Consider the following 22,322-nt stretch of genomic DNA (forward strand, 5'->3'; position numbering starts at 1 on the left):
TTGGACGCATCACTGACAACAATTCTGCAGCGATCTTGACAACTACCGGTTCCAAACTGTCACAATGGCAGCATTAAGGTCTCTCACAGCTGGAACGTCTGGCAGCCATTAAAATAACAATCTTACCGAACATTTTATACATTATGCAAACGCTGCCGCTTCACCCTCCCCCTCAGGTAATTGCTAAACTACAGCATCTCATTGAGGACTTCATCTGGGATGGGAAAAGGACGCACAAGGTGAGAAGAAAGGCCTATTTTCCCCAATCAGAGGGGGGGACTGGGTGCTCCTCACCTCCTATGCTTCTATCAAGCAGCACAGTTGCGTTATATAGTGAAGTGGTCACGGCCCAGCACTGAAAAACATTGGTTCTCCGGGCTAAACTGGTGGTCTGGGATAAAGTTCAAACCCAACAGAAACTGTCCACTCACATTTCCCCACATACGCCGATCATAGGGAATCCAGACTTTCCTGCTGCACATCATGGCTTTGCCTTCGCCCAGTGGCAAGCCGCCAACTGCAAGGGAATAGGGGACTTCTTTGACAAGGATGGCCTTATGGACATTCCTCAAATCCAAGCCAGTTATGGACTCATATTGGCAGTATATTACCATCCGCCATTGGTTCTCACAGACCCAGATCCGTGCCCACACTGGACTCACACTTACATCCTTTGAGAAGTGACTGGTCACTTGCTCCTCTGATAAATGTCTCCTTTTGGACATATGCACATTTCTTAATTCCCCATCTCTGCTTTCAAAATCCATCGCCAGTGCCATTGGGAGACAGAGTAGGAGCGTACATTCACTGCTAAGGAATGAAGCAGCATCCATCACCGGGCCCGCACCTCTGCCCTTAACACCTCTAGGAAAGGAATGCTCCTCAAGATTGCTTATTATTGGTGTTTCACACCAGGGAGCATTGTCCAATGGAAGGTGGGTGGCGACAATGCTTGCTGGAGGCACTGTGGTCAGCCTGGCACTCTGACATGGTCCCAAAATAGGCTCCTACTGGATGGTGAGGTTGTCGGTGGGAGACACCATGTTGGGCACCGACCTCCATAGATTTCCTAGTTACATCTTATTGGGCCTTCCAAATCCTTTGATATATCCCTTAAAATCCGCCAATGGTCGCACCATTACCCTGACGCTAGGAGCTACTAAACAAGCCTTAATGGCCCGACTGGGCTCTGATATGGTCCCAGCAAACCTGGACTGGCTCCATAAGCTTTGGTAGCTTCTGGGGATGGGAAATTGACAGCAGCAGTGTCCAATACTTTAAAGTGGTCTGACTGGATGTGTGGACCGTGCATACAAAACCTCTCTGATGAATTACGAGAACTGACATGTCCAACATACTTGCAGGTCTTGCACTTTACACACCCTGATTCCACACTCACTTGTTTTGGCGAGTGGCAGATAGTCATTTATTTCATTACAAATCCCTCGAGTCTCTCTGCTCCCATTCCCTGCCGGCTACTTTAGATTTTAATAATTTTGCACTAGTGGTCAATACGTTCCCTTACCCTTCCTGTGGTAGTTCCTGTCCTGTGGTTTCTCTTCCACCCTACCTTTGGTTAGTCTGTTGCATTGATATCCTTGCTTCTCCCACCGGCCAGTGGATGATGGTGGGATGATACTGTATCATACTGTTTCAACACCAATAAAAACACTTGAACCATAATATGTCACAGGATATTAATCTAATATGTGTGCTCTAAAGTTGTTTTTTTACTTGTTTTTTACTTGAGTCTAGAAGATCTATTATTAATGATTGTTTGTAAAAGAAGTTTGTGATGTGTTTGTTTCATGTTTATAGAGATGTTTTATATGTTTTTATAGCTATTCGTTGGGAGGAGCTATAAAATTATTAGTCATGATGAAGGTAGTATATATGTACTGAGGCCACCGAAACACGTTGACAGAATATATAAACATGACTCACGACTTATTGCATGCACAATGAGACTATGTCACTGAACATATTATTTATATCCAGTGACACTTTAAGTGGGAGCGTATCAAATTACGACTAAGCAGTATTGGAGTTTTCTGAAAATTCTCCTCCTTTTTATTTTGTTCTTTATATTATCTTATGTATTGTTTTTATGTTGGTACTTTAGTTGTGTCATGTAATAAGGTTTTTAAATGTATACATTTTAATATAATGAAAAACCAGCATGTTTTTTCAAACTCCCATGGTATTGAATTAGATTGAGTGTTGTTGTGATGTGTGAGTGTATGAAAGCTTAGATATTTATCAAGGGGAAATTTGAGTGTTTTTGGATCACAATACCTGCTGCCATTGCCAACAGCTAAGTGAAAGGCAGGTCAGGTCACATAGCATAATTGAAGCAGCTGTTTAAAGCAATGAAAACAAAACATTGCTTTTCTACCTTCTGCCATATTTTCTTTTAGTTTACAATGACAAGCATAGGGAATCTGTTTATTTTTTTGCACTCCTTAGATAGTTAGAGAAAGGCTAGAATCTTCCTGCATGTTTCTGCACATTCCAAGCTACTGCAGCTCGTTTTTTTTCAAATCTTCATTATTGCAAAAATGTTTGCTCTTTCATTTGAAAGAGGTATGCACCAGGGTTTTAAATGGTTTGTGGCAAAGGAAATGCTGTGACCATGTATTATATGGGATAAAGTGGCCGGTGGTGCATGTGATAAGAATATTGCAAGCCGCCTCAGAGTTCCATAACCTTATAAAGAAACTTGACCTTCAGCCTTGCTCCTTTATAAGTTTATAAAACTCCTCTGTGAAATGCAATATCCTTATAATGTACGACAGGCGGGGTTTTATCCCTTATATCTTAAACAAGCTCTTCTTTGATATTATCAATTTTTATCATTATATCAAAATGTCCCATGTTTTCACAGTGGCAACAATTACCTGCTCTATGGTAAATTCCTTGCCAGCAATTTCAGCGATTTTTGCTATACTCTCAATATGGTCTTGTAGGTTCATCTCAAGACAGCGCGTAAAAGTGAAATTGGCCTTGGGTCTGATATTAATGTTGATTTCCTCAGAAAGCATCTCCCAGTGGCGGTTCCTCATTCCTGGATTACGTAGGCCCTGGAAAAGTGGAATATATGGCTTGAAGTCCTCAATCTTGTTCTTAAACTCCTGAGCCACCTCCTGGCACCCTGCAAAGTCAAGAATAAAACAAAATCACTTCAGATTCCAAATATGTAGAATGCATAATACACTTCTACCTCTTTATCTTTCTCGAAAGCTGTGCCCTGGCCATTAATCAACATCCAGGTGACTTACACCATAGGAGTCCAGGAGTAGTCCACAAGGAGAAGATCCATTTAAGAATTTCAGATTTGTTTTACTAAATAACAATCTCATATGGATTCATGGCATGTAAATATGCCGCTCCCCCATGCATAGCATTCGACTGAAACGTCTCTCTCATCCGCTGCACGACGGCGAGGACGTCACAATTGCCCGACTGCACGCGGCTCCTTGTGACGTCATCGTGGCAATAAAAGGTCCTCGCCGCCGTGCTGACGTCAGTTCACACCACTTTTGACGTGCCTTTGAAACATATATAGAACATTGACAATTTAAACCCTTTAAGATTAACAAGAATAAACTTTATAGAGAATCTTCATATAAAAACTTTTGCACAACTCTTTAAAAAGAGCGCATACCATCATGAACGGTTTCTAAACTTGAAAATAACCTAAATTAGAACTATAAACATATATGCATTTACAGAAACATTGAAATAAAAGCACTGAAGTGCACATCCAAAGAGATCCTGGCGCGACCAGACAGACTACGGGGAGGTGGGAGAGACCGTGAGGAATCCACAGGTAGCTAATGTATCCACCAGAAAAAGCGTTACCGAAGGTAAGTAACTTGCTCTTCTGATGGATACAACTACCTGTGGATTCCTCACCTAATGAATAGAGTCCCAAAGCAGTACCACCTCGGAGGAGGGTGTCTGTCTGGTCAAACCAGGAACTCTTGCAGCACAGACCACGCAAAATGGCCATCCCTCCGCACCTCCGCATCCAAACAATAATGCTTCACAAAGGTGTGGAGGGAAGACCAAGTCGCAGCCTTACAGATGTCCACATGATATTTTATTGTTTGCATTGTCATTGGCTCAGCGTGGTAGTGCTGTGGCCACTGTTAAGGGGCATCATTCGGCCCTTTCGGCTTTGGTGGAGTGTCGCCTGGCCGATAAAAAAATGTCCACCACCTCTGGTGGGAGAGAAAAGGAACTCAGGTTGCCCCCTTCAATCTCCAGGCATGAAGGTGCAGGCTCTGGAGGTGGGGGTGTAGAACCTGCCCCTGCGACTGCGAGAGGAGGTCTGCCCTGAGAGGGAGACGGAGCGGCGGGTACAGTGAGAGTCAGAGAAGGTCTGCATACCACACCCTTGGTGGCCAATCCGGAGCTATCAGAATGACTTGGACCCGGTCTTGGCGAATCTTCCTCAAAACCCGAGGAATCAAGGGTATGGGAGGAAACACGTAAAGCAACTGGCCGCACCAGGACATCTGAAACGCGTCCCCCAACGCTCTTTGCATCGGATACTGAAGGCTGCAGAAGACGGACAGTGCACGTTCTCTCGAGTGGCAAACAGGTCTATACGGGGAAAACCCCACTTCCGAAAGATGCAAAGAACCAGATCCAGATGCAGACGCCACTCGTGGTCGTCCGAGAAGAAGCGACTAAGTCTGTCTGCGCGTACGTTTTGGACCCTGGCCAAATGGTTTGCCACTACACAAAGCTGATGGTTCCGAGCCTAGGACCAGAGTCGCAGAGCCTCTCTGTAAAGAAGGTATGACCCTACACCCCCCTGTTTGTTGATATACCACATCGCAGTCGTGTTGTCCGTCAGACCATGAAGGGAAGGAAGGAAGGCCTTGAGGGCCAAACAAATCGCCCGCAGCTCTAGCAGATTGATATGAAACCTCTGCTCTACTGGAGACCAACGAACCTTGATCTCCAGATGAGCTCCCCACCCTAAAGTGGAGGAATCCGTTATCACCGTGACCACCGGAGTTGGCTGCGAAAATGGCTTCCCTTGAGAAAGGTTGCCTTCCACAGCCCACTATAGGAGATCCGCTGCAGTGTCTCTGGAGATTTTTATCGACTCCCCGAGAATTCCTCTGTGCTGAAACCACTGCTTGCGGAGGCACCACTGAAGAGCCCTCATATGCCAGCCTGTATGAGTGACCAACAAAATGCAAGAAGCGAACAGACCAAGCAAACGAAGGACTTTGAGGACCGGAACTACCGCTCCTTCTTGAAACATTGGAACCAACGCCTGAATGTCCCGTATCCGCTGTGGTGGAGGAAAGGCCTGATTCAATGTTGTGTCCAGTGCTACCCCTATGAACAGGAGGCGTTGAGAGGGCTCTAGGTGAGACTTGGGTACATTTATTGAAAAACCCAGATTGAACAACTGGGTTGTCAGCTGCAGATGATGCAACACAAGCCCCGGAGACTCGGCTTTGATCAGCCAATCGTCAAGGTAAGGGAATACTGCTACTCCCTTCCTCCTGAGGTGTGCTGCAACAACCGCCATCACCTTCGTGAAGACCCGTGGTGCGGAAGTAAGACCAAAAGGAAGGACCGCAAACCGGAGATACTTCCTGTGCGACTTGAGAATGGGAATGGGAAAATAAGCATCCTGCAAGTCGACCAACACCATCCAATCCTCCTTGCTCAACGCCAAAAGCACCTGTGATAGAGTCAGCATTTTGAATTTCTCCTGTTTGAGGAACCAATTCAAAATCCTCAGGTCCAAAATAGGTCTCAGATGACCATCCTTCTTGGGGATCAGGAAGTACCTGGAATAACACCCCTGGCCCCTCTCTTGCTCTGGAACCAACTCCACTGCACCCTTCAATAATAGGGAGAGAACCTCCTGCTCTAACAGCAGGAGATGATCTTCTGAACAAAAGGAAGGACAGGGAGGGAAGGGAAGAGGAATCTCCCGAAAGGGAAGGGCGTAACCTTTTCTCACCAAACTGATGACCCATGAGTCTGTTGTTATGGACTCCCATATGGGGAGAAAAAGAGAAAGCCTCCCACCTACCGGAGAGGTATGAGAGACAATGACAAGAGGACTAGGGCTGCTTTCCTTGAGGTAACCCTCCAGAGGAAGAGGAAGGGTACTGCTGTTGGATGACCCCTCTTGTGCGGACTCTACCCCGCCCCCTGTAGGAACGATAAGGGAGGCTGGAGGACTGCTGCCCTGGCTGCTGTGACCTCCCACAAAAGGAAGCACCTCTTCCAAAAACACGCAGCCGTCTAAAAGATCGAAATGGGGTAGAAGCAGCCTGCAGACCCAAAGACCGAGCAGTGGCCCTACATTCATTATAGCGCTCTAGCGCAGAGTCCACTTTTGAACCAAATAGTTTTGCCCCATCAAAAGGCAGATCCAGTAACGTAGACTGGACGTCAGACGAAAATCTGGAAGTGCGTAACCCCGCATGTCATCTGGAGGCAACGGAAGTCCCCATGGCTCTTGCAATAGAGCCCGTGGTATCCAGCCATGTCTGAATAACTTGCGTAGCCGCCGCCTGAGTGTCCGAAAGAAGACCACGCAAGTCCTGGAAGAACAGTCTTCATTGCATCCATTATAGCATGGATATACCTGCCCAGAATACAAGTTGCATTGGCAGATTTCAGAGCCATGCTGCAAGATGAAAACACCTTCCTGGCCGTTTGGTCCATCCGCTTGGATTCCCGGTCCGATGGTACTCCCGGAAACGAACCAGGGGCCGACCTAGAAGAGCAGGATGCTCTTCTACCACCAAACTCTCTGGTGAAGGGTGTTTGGACAAAAACTCCGGGTCCCCAGGCGCAGATCTGTAACGCCTGGCCACCGACCTACTAAAAGACGAAGAGGTGACCGGCTTCTTCCAAACCTCTTCGATCGGGTCCATCAGGGCCTCATTAAAGGGCAGAAGAGGATCCGCCATGGCTGTAGCAGGATGCAAAACCTCAGTCAATAGGTTGGTCTTCACCTGCGCTGTTGGTAAGGGAAGATCCAGGAAAGCTGCAGCTTTCCTAATTACAGAGTGGTAAGAGGCTGCCTCCTCTGTATGTTCACCCGGGGAGGCCAGGTCATACTCTGGAGAGGTATCAAGACCACTTGCAGTGTGCAGCCCAGGGAAGTCACCCTGGGGATCAGTGATCTCCCCTTCTTCGAGGAATTGTTGTTGATATTCCCTCCCTCTCCTCCAAAAGTCTAAGGGCCTTTCGACGTGACCTCAACTTGGCCTCAAGCCCTGGCGTCGATATGGAGCGCAGCGACGTCGGTGAATGGTGCCGGGAAGGCGTCATGATAGGTTCTCCGGATCCCCCCGACGCCACAGATGGATCCATCGGGCCATGGATAAGGCACCCGCATCCGATGCCGACATCCGACCTCTCGGCTGCATCACCTCCGACACCGGTGTTGAAGGTCTCTCCCTCGACGTCGCGGGCTGCGCTGCCGGCATAGGGGCCTGACCTAAGTCTCCAGCCGAACAAAATGGCATAAACGGCATCGGCTTATACGGAGCCGGAACGCCGAGATTGAAAGCCAGGGGACCAGTGGGGCCAGCTGGCGCACCACCTCCCGGAGCCATATTTTGAAAAATGTTAAACATGGCATTAAGGAATGCCGCCGGATCTGTACCCGGAGCCGGGAACGAAGGATAAGTCTGTGGAGCCGGTGCCGGGCTGGAATCTTCAGGTTCTGGATGCACCGGCGAAGCCAGATGACTTCGGGGCTCCACGACTTCAAAGACTGACGGTGCCGGGACGTCTGCGGCGTTGCAGGTTGAGGGGACACCGTCGGACTCACTTCCCAAGACTTGCGGTGCCGGGATGATGGAGACCTCGACGGCAACCGTCTTCTAGACCGACGTCGGGAGTCACGATGATGTCGCTTCTTATGGGACCGATGGTGCCGCTTCCTCTCCTTCTTGGACCTCGCCAAGAATAGCTTCGCCTCGCGTTCCTTCAATGCCTTCAGATTCATCTTCTGGCAGGATCCGCATTCTTGGACGTCGTGATCGGAACTGAGGCACCAAAGACAATCGTTGTGTGGATCAGTCACAGACATGCGACCTCCACATTCCCTGCAAGGCTTGAAACCCGACTTCTTTGGAGCCGACATCATGGAAATACACAAAGTATCCCTTTCGAAGAGCTAACGATACAGGTAATAGAAAAGTAACCGTTATCGAAGGCACGGAAAAAAGGGAACTGACCTCAGGACAGCGGCGAGGACCTCTTATTGCCACGATGACGTCACACGGAGCCACGTGGAGTCAGGCAATTGTGACGTCCTCGCCGATGTGCAGAGCTAGAGAAGTTTCCATCGAATGCTACGCATGGGGGAGAATTCATTAGGTGAGGAATCCACAGGTAGTTGTATCCATCAGAAATATCTCTATCAGACCACTATATGCCATGGGTTATTTAATGACTGGCTCTGTACTCACACACAAAGTTTGCCTTACAACACCTACAACTATGCCAGTCATCATGTAGATTACTGCTGCATGATGACTGGCAATATTATAGCCCCTTGACTGTCAGTCACTTTGTATGTATTTTATTTTAGCATGCGTTAAGAACAAATGCCAGCTGACATGGATTAGAGAGGAGGTGCAGGAGCCTGTTAATGCAGCAGAGTGGGATGTCGCAGCAGAGTGAAGCAGGAGTGGAGGAAACAGGTAAGTAACAAGTGATTATGCATGCATGCATGTGAATGAGTTTATATTTGTCTGTGTAGCTGCCTGTGTCCTTCTGAGTGTCTGCTCAGTGAGGTGCTAAACCTCACTCCATCTCTGGCAGACCATGGCCCAATCCATCCATGGCTGACCGTGTTCTCCATTCAATCCTGGTAGGCTATTTTTCACCATGGTGGGTGGCTACCGAATTCGTCATTCATCACCATCTATCGCATTCTATGGCCCTACCTAGGCTACATTGTCTAGGTAGGCCACCTGTGGCATGATGATGTCTTCACCTGGAATAATGATGGCACTGACATACTGGTGGCTGTTTTTGGTACACTGTAGGCAGTGAAAATTGTAACTGGAAGTATTCCAGTAACCCACATTGATAGTGCTTGCAGGAAGCTGTCTTGATCTCTGTAATTCAAATTGGGTAATAAAAGTGATTATAAAAATGATAGAATCCTTGAGCATATTCACATTTCCCCCTTAAGCTCAGCAACTAAAAGCAAGCCACTTTCATCTGTAAAGCTTTCTTGGTAATTACACTGTAGCAACAGACATGATGCCAATGTTCTTAACTTTAATGTCAAAAAGTGCACCTGCTAGCTTCTCTGAAACAAGGCTCTCTAGTTCAAAAATAGAAGGCAGAAGTGAAGAACCTCCCCCGCTTGGTGAACCAGAAGATATGAAACTTGAGGAAGGGTTAGAAAGTTGTTCTATTAGAGGAGTAGGATTTCCAAGAAACAATGTTGGTGAGATATTGTCCTGGAGTTGAAAAAAGTCTAATGAATTAGGGGAATTAGAGGAAAGGAAATCAGAAGTTTTCCTGACCAGTCAAAGGCAAGAGCATATCCAACAGACTTTTCCACTCACATACAGGATACATATCCAACAGACTTTTCCACTCGCATACAGGATGCATATCCAACAGACTTTTCCACTCACATACAGGATGCAAATTCCAAATACCAATAATTATTTTCTGTTGTGATAGATCTATACAGGATTCCAAAACAATCCACGGAACTCTGAGATATGTTTCTGCAGCCTGCTGAATTTTAATCAGTGTCTATGGTCCCACATTACTCTCCCCCTCTAGGTAAGATGCAACAGGAACAATATTATTTTTGAGAGACAAATCCCAAAAAAGAGCTGGCAAAAGTCACATACAGCGAGGCCGTGTCACTCCTGGATTATTTGAATAAATATGCTGCAAAGTTTTCCATAAGGACTTGAACAACTTTGCCAAAAGGGAAGGAAGAATGTGAGGCCCAGGAAACATATCTTACCCTCTAGGTGACGGAGGTGAAAATGTCAAAGCTAGAGTGGTAAAGGGAAGGAAGAATGTGAGGCCCAGGAAACATATCTTACCCTCTAGGTGACGGAGGTGAAAATGTCAAAGCTAGAGTGGTAAAGTGAAGACATCTGTTGCTCTTGACATTATGCTACCTAGTCATGCTGTGCTTGATCGGTGTCATTACAATGTGGGTAGACAGAGATTTGAAGCAGGTTTAACACCAGGCTCCACCAATGAAGGACTAATAAGCGCCTGGGAATCACAGTCTTCTTTGACTGCAATCCAAGAACATAACGAATTTTGGAGCAATTTAATGTTGAGAAAAACCCCTGCAACCATGGCAAGATAATCAGATGGAGGTGATATGTCAGCCGAGTTGAGAGTCCTCTGGAAAAACTCAGTTGCTTGACTGAAGGTAAACATTTTTTCTCAGCATTTATATGCAAGACTCTCCAATAAGCTTAGTACTAGTCCTATGAATTAACATCTTTAGGATCAAATCGGATAAGAGTTTTTTTTTTATATATAGCTGATGGAAAATCTCAGGCTGCACGAAGTGCTGCAATTTAGAAAAAGGTTTTGCTAAGACAGAAACAATTTGAAAAAACTAGCAGTTATTATTGACTCTCTAGAAGGTGAAGATGAGCAGCCACCCCTCGGAGCACCTTTGTAAACACGCTGGAATGGGGTTTAGGCTGAAAGAGAGGTTGATAGTGATGCACTCCAATGGTAAATCACATGCAATGACAATGCTGTTCTATGTGGAGGTATCTGTTATAAGGAGCCACACATACAGTGTTGTTTTACTAGAAATATTAATTGTCTTATATTATACTGTATCTTTCCTTTGGACACATGACAGACATGAAAAAACTTGAAGTCTTGAGAATGATGATAATTTCCCTCCCTGTGAGGAATTGTAATAGCTGTTAGCTACAATTAAACTAGTTTTGCATGTTTCACATAACCTTGTCTGGAGAGGGAGAAAATAAGGTCTGATCATCAAAAGGAAAGGAAAGTAAATGGTCTAATTTCAATTGGCAATGGTTATATAGCAGATGCATACCCATGCATGCCTTCATTTCTATTCTTTGCTGTTATTGTTGTGTCCTCATTTGAAAGCCGAAACAGAATTTTTTCAAAACCTTTAGGGAAGAAACATCTCTAGGGGCCAGATGTAGCAAAAATCCAATTTGCGAGTTGCAAATTGCGAGTCCTTCCGACTCGCAATTTGTAACTCGCAAATTGGTATGCAGAACGGTGTCTCAGACACCGTCTGCGAGTTGGTATGGGGTCGCAAAGACCCACCTCATTAATATTAATGAGGTGGGTCGCAAATTGCGGCCCCATAGCGACTATGGGCACTCGCAAACATGGAGGCCTGCTGTATTCAGCAGACCTCCATGTTCGTGACTGCTTATAAATAAAGCAGTTTTTTTTTTTTTAAGTGTAGCCCATTTTCCTTAAAGGAAAACGAGCTGCACTTAAAAAAAAATCCGAAACCTTTAGTTTCGGTATTTTTTCAGGGCAGGTAGTGGTCCCTTGGACCACTACCAGCCCTGAAAAAATAATTTGTGGTCCATTCACAAAGGGGAAGGGGTCCCATGGGGACCCCTTCCAATTTGCGAGTGGGTTACCATCCACTTCAAGTGGATGGTAACTGCGACACCATTTGCGACCGCATATGCGGTCGCAAATGGTATTGCATACCACTGCGAATCGCAAATAGGAAGGGAACACCCCTTCCTATTTGCGATTCGGAAATGCATTTTGCGAGTCGGTCCCGACTCGCAAAATGCATTTCTGCATAGGAAACACGCATTTGCGAGTCGCAAACGGCAAATTTTGCCATTTGCGAGTCGCAAAGTGTTTCCAACATCTGGCCCTAGGTTCTCCCAATTTTACTAATGTTAAGCTCTCACTACTGGCTAAGCATTAATTTGTGTGAAAGAAATGTAGCTATTGCACATAAGAGTGAAGCTCATGGACGTCATTTAGGGGTCACAGCTGCGACACCCAGCTTGCCCTTTGAGACCCCTGGCACTCAGTGGCAGCTGGTTAGTATTTACAGCGTCTTACATATTTTTAAATCAGTCATGGCTCCAGTGCGGGGACCAGGAAACAAACCTACCAAATCCTGATGCTGGTTTTATGCTGGCAACTAGCATGAAACCAGCATCGGGATTGGTGGGAGTGGCCTCTCCAGAGTACTGGAGGCCTGTGCTTTCTCTAAGCCAGCTGTCTTAAGACAGCTGGGTTAGAGAAGTTTAAAGTATGCATGTCAGGCTGGCTATCGCAAGACAGCAGGCCAAAGGTACATGTGCACTTTAAACTGAAGTGCACAGCTCCCTGCTGCTGTCACTCAGCAGCAGAGCAGAAGTGGCCCCGCCCCATCCTGACATTCAGTTCAAGAAGGGGTGCTGAAAACTAAAATGGTAATAAAGAAAGTTTATTAACATTTTATTTTTTCAGCTCTGGGGCATTTTTGGGGCATTTTTTTTAGTGGGGCAATGCTCCACCGCTCTCGTCGAGGGGCCGCCCCCTGCTGGGGCACTGCCTTTGCGACCACTGGTCTCAGAGGTGGCAAAATCAGTGCCAGGAAAAGGGGCAGCTTCTCCTTATGGACACTGCTAAGGGATCTACTTTCTACTTCTCAATCAGTTTACGAGTATCCCGCTCCCAATGAAGTGTTTTTATCAGTGCGTAAACATGCTCAGTAAAGGTAAAAAGAGAGCTGATGAAACGGGCTTTGAAGAAAGATAATTGTTTACCACCTCCATTTAGGGTTGCCACTTGACCAGTAATTTATCGGCACAGTCAGCACTTTTATACTAAGGCCAGTAAAAAATGGAAAAATCATCAAATCCCTTATTTTTCCTTTTGAAACGAAGATTTAAAGCAGCAAATACAGGTTAACATTACATTACTTCAAAAGTGAATATATATTCGAGAAAGCAAAAGCAGAACACCCACATTAAAGTTCGACATCCATAAAAAGGGATGTAGCCAAAAGGCATACTAAGCTTTTCAAGCAGATTTGACTCTGAAAGGCCTTGTGTACACCAAGATGCTCTTATTCTGCTTGGTGGATTTCCAAGGCAGAAACACACCTTTATTGTATCCTGAAGCCTTCATCTGGTTTAAAACCTCACCTGGAGCCTTAAAATCACAAGTTCTCCAATTTGATGCTTTGCCATTAAGAGGCATTTGCAGGAGGATGCACTCAGGTAATATACAGTCAAGGGATAGAGAAACTGTACACAAGTGATGTGTGTGACTTATCAGAAAACGAAAACTGAGAAACCACAATGGAGAAAACCAAATCATGGAAAAACAATTTTAAGGAAAAGACAAAAAAATGAAAAATTAAACAAAACATTTAAAAGAAAGATAATTGTAAGGAAAAGTCCAAAATGACATTAAACCTGGGTGGAGTTTTAGACTACTGTGGGATTTTGGGGTTCCGGGATGGTACTGTTTAAGGTAATGAGGGAATTTTAGGGGTCAGGATTAATTGGAGTTTGGGTACAGAAAGGGGTTTTTAGGGTTCAGAGATGGGTGAAGTGTAGGGGTGGTGAGAGGTTTTTAGGGTTTACAGATAAGTGGTGTTCAGGTGTGTGTGATGGTTTTAGGTTTCGGGGACGAGTGGAGTGTAAGACTGTTGAGGGGTTTTAGGGTTCATGGATAGGTGGAGTTTAGGGCCGTTAAGGGTTTTTACGGTTTAATTATGGGTTGCAGCTGGGGTGGTGACGAGTGTTTAGGTATCAAGATGGGGTGGAGTTTAGGGTGGTGAGGGGTTTTAAAGAATCCGGGATGGGTGGAGTTTAGATGTGGAAAGGGGTTGTTAGGATTCAGAGATTAGTAGTTTAGGGTGATGAGGTGTTCTTATGGGTCATGGATTGCTGGTGTTGAAGGGCAACTGTTTTTTAAGGGTTCAGGGATGGGTTGAGTTAGGGTGTGCTGAGGTGTTTTAGGGGGTATGGAATAGATTATGTTTATGCATAGGAAGGTTTGTTTTTTAAGGTTGAGGAATGAGTGGAGTTAGGAAAAGTGAGTGATTTTATGGTTAAAGATGGTGCAGGTTTGGGGTAGAAAGGTATTTTAGGCTTCAGGGATGAGTATTTTAGGAGTGGTGATGGTTTTAGGGGCAGGGATTTAAGATGTTTAGGGGTTTGAGGGGTCAGTAATGGGTGGTGTTTACAGGTGGGGCTGAAGTAAAGCTCGGAAATAAATACCTCAGATAAAACTGTTTATGGAAGTAAGACCTGCAACCATTGCATTTACACTTCAAAAACAAGCATTCAAAAACCAATTTCGACCAAAAAGACATTCTATGAATTGTTTTCAATGAAAAGGTAAATGCCATTCATTCTGAAAACTTCCATTAACAGTTTAGATTGAATGGTTTCTCAGTAATGGTATTCCATGAAATCGTTATTCTATGAAATCACATACAGCCGAGGACAAAACATTCTTGGCAGTACAGATAGGGGTTACTGATTAGGTAACAACTAACACACCATTTATCTAGCAACAAAATCCATGGCATCCTACAGAAATTGTTCCTCAGCAATCGCAAATGAATTCCAGCACATAATTGACAAGAACCCAATGGATGAAGGTTTTCCAAGCAAGATACCCAGGATTTCCGAGGGTCAGTCACCCCAAAAAAATTAAACCCCAAAGAAACATCCTCTCAAATAGGCAAATAAACAGGAACATTTTCTAAACAGTTGTTGACAAAGGGGACAGGTTTGGTCCAATGGAGGGTTGATCACACAGAATCTGTCTAAACCCTTCTTAAAGAGTCAAATCCCTTTAGATAAACTTTATGGTCCTACCTGCCAGACTTGGTATTTCCAACCCACTTGGAAAGGAAGCAAGTAGGAAGCACCAGTTAGATCAGCATAAGACTTATGTCTCTGTAAATACCCATGCACACTTTCACCACACCTAATTACACATACACTTACACAACTTAAGTTCCTGTTTTAAAACTCATGAGCACCTCATTACACAAGAGATACCTTCTCCTAGAAAGATCCACTCCATTCAGATCAGTTTAAACCCTAAATGTACAGGGTGAAATGTGATTCTAAGACACAGATTAGAATATTATTCAGCATCATTACTGAGAGGACATTATCTGCTATCAAGATGCATCAAAACAAAATCAAGGGTATGAGTTATGCTTTCACCTGGGATGTCTTTGAATTGTTTTACACACTTGTGAAGAATCTTGTAGGATTCTGTAACATTCTTTTCTAGTTGCTCAGCATCAATAGATGTGAGTGGGTCATTCATCCAGCTGTCGTACCAACGCATCCAGTCTGAGACAGTGGTCCACAGGTCCTTGTACGGCTGGAAGTCTTTCACCAACCTGTTCAACATGTCAAACTGAGAGCAAAGAAAGATTCAGTAACAAACAACACATAAAAATAAAAAATTCGTCCATTGAGCACTTTATAAAATACATTCCTTCCAATTTAGTGAGTTACTAGTCTCCGATAGAGTCTAAGGGTCATATGTACAAAAATCTAGAATTGTGATTTCCTAATTGCGAGTCTTACCAAATTGCAATTAGGAAAACACAATTCCTGATGTAACAAAATGTACATCTTTGAAACAGCAATTCCTAGGTGTTCGCAAATTGACCTACCTAATGAACATTAATTAATGAGGCAGCAATTTGCATCCCATTAGGAATTGCAGTCATCACAGGGTTGGTGGCCTGCTGAGGTAGAAGACCACCGTGTCTGTGACTGTTTTTTAATAAAGTAATCTTTTTTTTTTTTTTTTAAAAGGCAGCCTGTATTTCTTAACGGAAAACAGGATATGTTTAAAAAAAAAATATATCTTTTCAGTTTTTTTTTTTAGTTTTTTTTTTAGAAAAGGCAGTTCCTTGCCTGCTCTTAAAAAATATATGTCTTATCATTCATAAAGTGTAAGGGTCCCATTGGGACCCATTGCTATTTGTGAATGGTTACCACCTCTTTTGAGGTGTCAGTAAAATGTGAATGTTTTGGCACTGTAATTCAGTTGCAAAACATTCATATATACCACTTCGATTCTGTATTTGGAAGAGACGCCCTAGACACCCCTTCAAAATACCGAATCACTAAACAAAAATTGCAATTCCGTAACGTTACTGAATCGCAATTTGTGCTTTGTACATATGAAAATCTAGCCATTTTCCACCAAAAAAAAGGTTTGTACATACGGCCCCAAGTCCTTCATTTTGCTTTTGTTGAACAGTTTGAATATAATAAACTGTTTTTCTTATGTGCCTGCCAATGTATTAACACAGGGCACAAACATGGTCTTAATGAGTGGACAAAACTTCTTAGACTCGAAAAACTACATAGGTCAGTAGAAAATATAGTATTGTCGAAAGCCTCTGGGCATGGATGACAAGGTACACAATTTCTGATTCTTTCATTCTTCCATGTCTAGTGGAAAATGACTGCAAAAAATACACTGGAAGATTAGCACGGGGTACAGATCTTTTTATTTGACAGCAAAAGAAAAGTTATCAGTTAGTCTCTCACAGACAAAGGAGCATGATTCAATTAGACAACATCAACATCTAATTGTAGTCAAGATCTTTCAAGACCTTAGTGATAGGCTCCAGTTTTATTTCCCTTAATGACAATAGTGGGCAACCAACTGTGTGAGTGGCTAGTTGTTCAAGTTTGAAACTGGGCATCAACTTCAATAACATTTATTCTAGTATTTAGAGTTTTCGGTGTGCATCACACTGCCAAATTAACACTAATTAGGGAGGATAATCTACCATTTTAATGTTAGTTAAATGTAGGAAATAGTGACTATTTTCCATTTGTTTGTCATTATACAAACTCCTACACAGCTGCAACAAAGAAACAGATAAGAACATGTAATTTAGCAATGCAAATGAACACAAGATGTACTGTATGGTATATTTGCTCTTGCCTAAATGCATGACCCAAGTACTGATAAAGCACAAATAGGTTTCTCCAGCTTTGGCTATATGCCAAGCAGTGGTAGCAGAAAAAGAGGTCTGCAAGATACTATCTTGAAGGTCATTTTCCAAGTCATTGTCCCCCAAATTAGCCAGGTTCATGGTAAAGTCACCCTCTAGCTTGTCATGTTCATGGTAAATTCACTCTCTAAGATAAAAGCACATTCCCTGATTCTTGGTTCAGATCTTTTAAGAGTTTTTTTTTTATATCTGACTGAGTTCAGTTTTTGTTGCTTATTTGGGGCCTTGTAGGAGTTCACTAGGAAAAGATCTCAGACCATACGATGAGCTTCAATAGTCGTAACTTTAATATATGTGTATTTTTAGCTGAGTTTGAAGGACAAGTTACTTATCTTCTGTAACGCCTTATCTAGTAGAGACTATATCTACCTGCAGATTCCTTACCATAGAATTATCCAGAGGCATCAGACGGGATACAGAAGATTTTGCATAAGCATTACCCTGCACTCCAGTAGGTGGTGTCGATCAGCTCCGCGTGCATCGTTGGCGTTGTCCACACTGGAAGTGACATTTGCGGCATCTAAATAGGCTCCATCCAGGTGCGCTGACATCAGTTTCTTTTCACAACTTTCCACACCAGGAGCACGAAGCCACGAAGAACACTGACAACTGGTGTGGAAAACTAGGGCCCTGAAAGGGAACAGCCCTATACCTAAAAATCCAATTGCAGAGTGGGGAGCATGGGTGCATCAGTAATGTATATTTAGCTGGATTTATTCTCTACTAGATAAGGCATTACCAAAGGTAAGCAACTTGTCCAGACTTGAGCTGCAGATTCCTTACCTTAGAATAGATACCCAAGCAATACCATCCCCAGAGGTGAGTCTGCGGATCAATTTCAAACAAGGAAGTCCTGCACGACCAAAGCGTCCATCCCTATGGACCTGACTATCCAGGTAGTAATGCTTTGTGAACATGTGCAAAGAGGCCTACATAGCTGCCTGGCAAATATCCAGGACCGGAACTCAGAGTGCTAACACGGAGCTCTGCTGGGCAAGAAAGTATGAAAAGGAGAACCTGAGAAAGTGGGACAAAAAGGGGATCAACTCGTTTTTCTGCACTCCATGACAAAAATTTCCTCCATCGATAGACGTACACTATTTTGGTTGAGGGCCTCCTGGCTGCCAAGATCACATCACAGACTTCGGGAGGAAGGTCAAAAGCTGTCAACTGCAGCTGCTAACTCTTCATGCAAGAAGGAGGATACTGGACAGGTTCTGGTAGAGAACCCTCCCCTGCTACTGCGACAGGAGAGCCTCCTGAAGGGGCAGCCAGATCGGAGGATCCATGGCCATGCTAAGTAGCTCGGGATGTCAGACTCTCTGAGCCCACTACAGAGCCACAAGAATAACATGGGCCTGATCTTTCTTGGTCTTCTTGAAAACTCTGAGCAGAAGTGGTATGGGCAGAAAGAGTACTGGAGGCTTGAGCTCCACTTGAGATGAAAAGCATCTCTGAACGAGAGCCACCTTGGAAACTCCAGCGACCAGAACTGCTGACATTCTGCATTCTCAGCAGCGGCAAACACATTGAACCAAGGCTCTTCACACACACAAAGAGGCCTTGCCCGACCTCTGGATGGATATGCCATTGGTGATCTACTGGGCATCTTCGGCTAAGTTCACCCACCCTGGCATTCAGGGAACCTGCCATGTGTTGAACCACCGGGGATAAGCCCTGATGTTCCAGCCATGTCCAGAGACATAGAGCCTCTTGACAAAGGGTCCATGGCCCTCCCCCGTCCTGTTTGTTGCAGTTCCCCATGGAGGTGGTGCTGTCTAAGGACACCTGCACTAGCCGCCCCTTGATGGAGGCTGGAAAGGCTTTCAAAGCCAGCCGGATAGCTCAGAGCTCCAACAAGTTGATATAGAGTCTGGATTCCACCGGAGACCAAAGTTCTCTGATCCCCACCTTTCCCAGATGGCCACCCCATCCTAGCAGTGATGCATCTGTCACTACTGTGAGGTGTGGCTGAGGAAGGGTAAAGGGTCTCCCTCTGACTCAACCGTGGTTCGTTAGCCACCACTGCAGATCTTTTACAGTTCCCTCCGTGATCTTGACCATATCAGAGAGATTCCCCTGATGCTGTGCCCACCGAAACTTTAGGGCCCACTGCAGAGGCTGCATATGCCATCATGCATGTGTTATTAGCAGGAGGCCATGAGTCCCAACAGTCTAAGAGTCTGTCTCACCACAATAGAGGCTGAAACATCAGAATCATAGCCTGAATACCTGGAATTTACAGCTCTGGAGGATAAGCCCAAACCTGCACTATCCAAAACAGCCCAGATGAAAGGGAGCATCTGAGAGGGAGTCAGGTGTGATTCTGGGATGTTTATAGTGAACTCCAGTGAATGCAGGAAGTCCACCATAGTCTGGAGGTGGAAGGCAACAGTCTGGGGCGAGACTGCCTTCAACAGCCAGTCATTGAGATAGAGGAAGCCTAACACCCCTGATCTCCGCTTATGAGCTGCAACCACCACTATCACCTTGGTAAACACCCGTGAGGCGCCAGCAGGGCTAAAAGGGAGCACGGCAAACTTAAAATGCTTGTGTCCCACTGTGAACTGCAGGTACCATCTGTGAGCAGGTAGGACGGGGATGTTGAAAGAAGCATCCTGCAAGTCCAACCCTACCATCAAGTCTCCTGGATTCAAGGCAGACAGGACCTGAACTAACATGAGCATTTTGAACTTCTCCTCTCTGAGGAAGTAGTTGAGGGGCCATACGTCTAGGGTAGGACAAGGACCTCTGCTCTTCTTCGGCACAAGAAAGTAGCAGGAATAGCAGCCACTGCCCACTTCTGGCGTCGACACACTCTCTACTGCTCCCTTGGCCAAGAAAGATGTAACTTTCTGGCACCAAAGAGAAAGATGATCCTCTGTCAGCCTTTCATATGATGGTGGCATGGGGGGAGAGGTGGTGATGAAGGGGAGGAAGTAGACACTTTCAAAGATCTGCAATATCCATCTATCCGATGTAATGGAATGCCAGTGGGGCAGTTTATGGCACATTCTGCCACCAACTGGATGGCCAAGATGGTATGTGGGCAGATTAGAAAGATTTGGAGGCTGTGGTGGCTGGAGAGGTTGTGGATTGACTTGACCTCTTACTGCCTGGCCCACGAGGTCTGTGGTACCATTCTTTCAGCCGCAAAGGGGCTGTGGAGAATGCGCAGTTGGTGGCTGGGAGGGAATTGGAGCGGCTGGAAGCCTCTTCCACAGGGGCCACGAAAGACCAAAGGACCTGGCTGTAGCCCAACTTTCCTTAAAGATCTCCAACACCGAATCTGTCTTGTCTATGAAGATACGGGCCATCAAAGGGCATGTCCATCAAGGATGATTAGACATCACCCAAACCAGTCATCCTCAAGCAGGCATGGCGTTGCAAGGCCACTGCCATCGAAACCTGCTCTGTCCAGTGAGTTGGTCCTGTGAAATCCACAACGAATGGTGAACTTCACTGCATCTCTCCCATTGGCAAAAGCCTGAGGGAACATGGCCCAGGCATCTGCCAGAATCTTTGGCAGCACTTGCACAATCCTGTTGAATAGAGCGTGGGAACAGAAGCAAAAAGGGAATGCGGTGTTCATGAACCACAATGCCAGGCTGGTAGAACAAAACATCTTCTTCCCCAAAGTGTCCAGCCTCTTGGATTCCCTGCCCGTTGGTGCGGTAGGGAATGCACAAAGATGTATGTGGGGTGTAAAGAGCCTCAACCATCAAGCTCTCTGTAGTAGGGTGCTGGGTGACGGAAGTTGGGTCTCCCGGTTTAGGGAGGTGGCAATGGCCAATTGTCCTATTCACAGGAGCCCCTGTGCTAGGTTTGGACCATGTCCCCAGAAGGGCGTCAGTGAGGGTTTCTTTGAATGGGAGTAGCAGTTCTGAAGGGGAAACTCAAGGTTTCAGCACCTCTGTCAAGACATTAGTCTTGATTGACACTGAAGGCAGTTGAAGGTCAAGGACTTCAGCCGCCCTCCATACCACCATCGCAAAAGAATCTCTCTCCTCCATAGCCACCGTAGAGGGAGAAAGCATACCAGATACCTGGAGAAGTATCCATCGCATCTCACAGCAGACCCAATCTTTTTTTTAAAAAAAAATCTGAAGATTTAACTCCTGAGGTAAAATGGGAGAACTTTACTTGTAGTTTGATAGCCAAATCACATTATTATGGTTCAGAATATCACAAGAACCTGAGATTCTTATAGTGGTTGTAAATAGAAATATATTGCTGGCTTCTAATCAGGTCATTTTTCTGGCTACTATTGGCATATGTGAAACCTTTGTCTATGGCCCCCTTTCTCTGAAGTTTCCTACCTTTGTTTCACCATCTGAATTCTTCCCACTTAAATGTCATCTTTGTGGTACCTGTAGGAACACAGGTGTGAGAAGCTCTCTGCATGTATTAACAAAGTCCTCCTTAGTACCCTCTAAGTTCATGTACTATCATTAAAACTGTCTGAGTTTTAGGCACCTTCCATTTCTAGGAGAGGGACATTTTAACAACACACCTAAGTTCAGCTTGATCAATGGAGGATGATTTCTCATCATTTCTGTTAAAGAGGCAAGGTTTACATTTTTCTGTGCAACAATCTCAACAAAACATATATCTAACTAGACCACTCTTGAATTGATCAGAATGAGAGACTTCTTATCATTTATCATATTGTTGAGGGACACAGATATGATTACTACGTTAGTACTACCAATTTGAGCATCAATGTGTTCAGGATTACTGTTATTTAAGTATTTAGTTAAGTATTTGACGTTATGGCTACTTCTATCGGTCTACCCAAGCTTCTCGATCCCTTTTTCTATTTTCATAGGTTTCCAAATTTTTTACATAACTTAGAAATAACTTCTGTTCCCCAACCACTGACTTAGAAGAAGCAAAGTCTTGGTGGGTAAACTATTTCTTCCAGTGGTGCCTCTATTCAGTCCTGAGTCAGGTCATTTGCTGATTGTGAAGTGAAATACAATTGCTCTCAGATGAGGCAAAGTGGGGTCAGACATTTGACATATAGCACAAAGAAGGGGGTACTGTTCCTCAAGAGAGGTGGGAGCAGCACGTAGGGCAAAGGACCTACACTCAATAGGGAACCCTACAGGTTATTATAAGGTGCTCTCACACACCCCCTTGGGATGTCATGTTTCATCATAGGGCATGCTCCTCGTAGGACCGGTTCTACAATGTCCTGTGGGCTCCCGAAGGGTCACTTTATCTGAGATCTTTTGATTGATGCCGCACCAGGGCGAGGTTAAATAAAGTGTGTGAAAACAAAAGAGAAGAAAAA

General features: G+C 44.8%; 1 protein-coding gene across 1 annotated transcript in view; it reads right to left on the bottom strand.

The window, feature by feature from the left end:
- The window catches only part of DNAH1 (dynein axonemal heavy chain 1), an 827,745-nt gene that overhangs the window by 507,065 nt on the left and 298,358 nt on the right, over positions 1-22,322 (bottom strand). Inside the window, exons 19-20 of the mRNA XM_069206595.1 lie at positions 15,204-15,402; positions 2,898-3,151 (exon numbers count right to left, since the gene is read on the bottom strand). Coding sequence (XP_069062696.1) covers positions 2,898-3,151; positions 15,204-15,402 — 453 coding nt within the window. The remainder of the gene's footprint in view (positions 1-2,897; positions 3,152-15,203; positions 15,403-22,322) is intronic.

Source organism: Pleurodeles waltl, chromosome 9, assembly GCF_031143425.1.
Source record: "Pleurodeles waltl isolate 20211129_DDA chromosome 9, aPleWal1.hap1.20221129, whole genome shotgun sequence".
Taxonomy (NCBI): Eukaryota; Metazoa; Chordata; class Amphibia; order Caudata; family Salamandridae; genus Pleurodeles; species Pleurodeles waltl.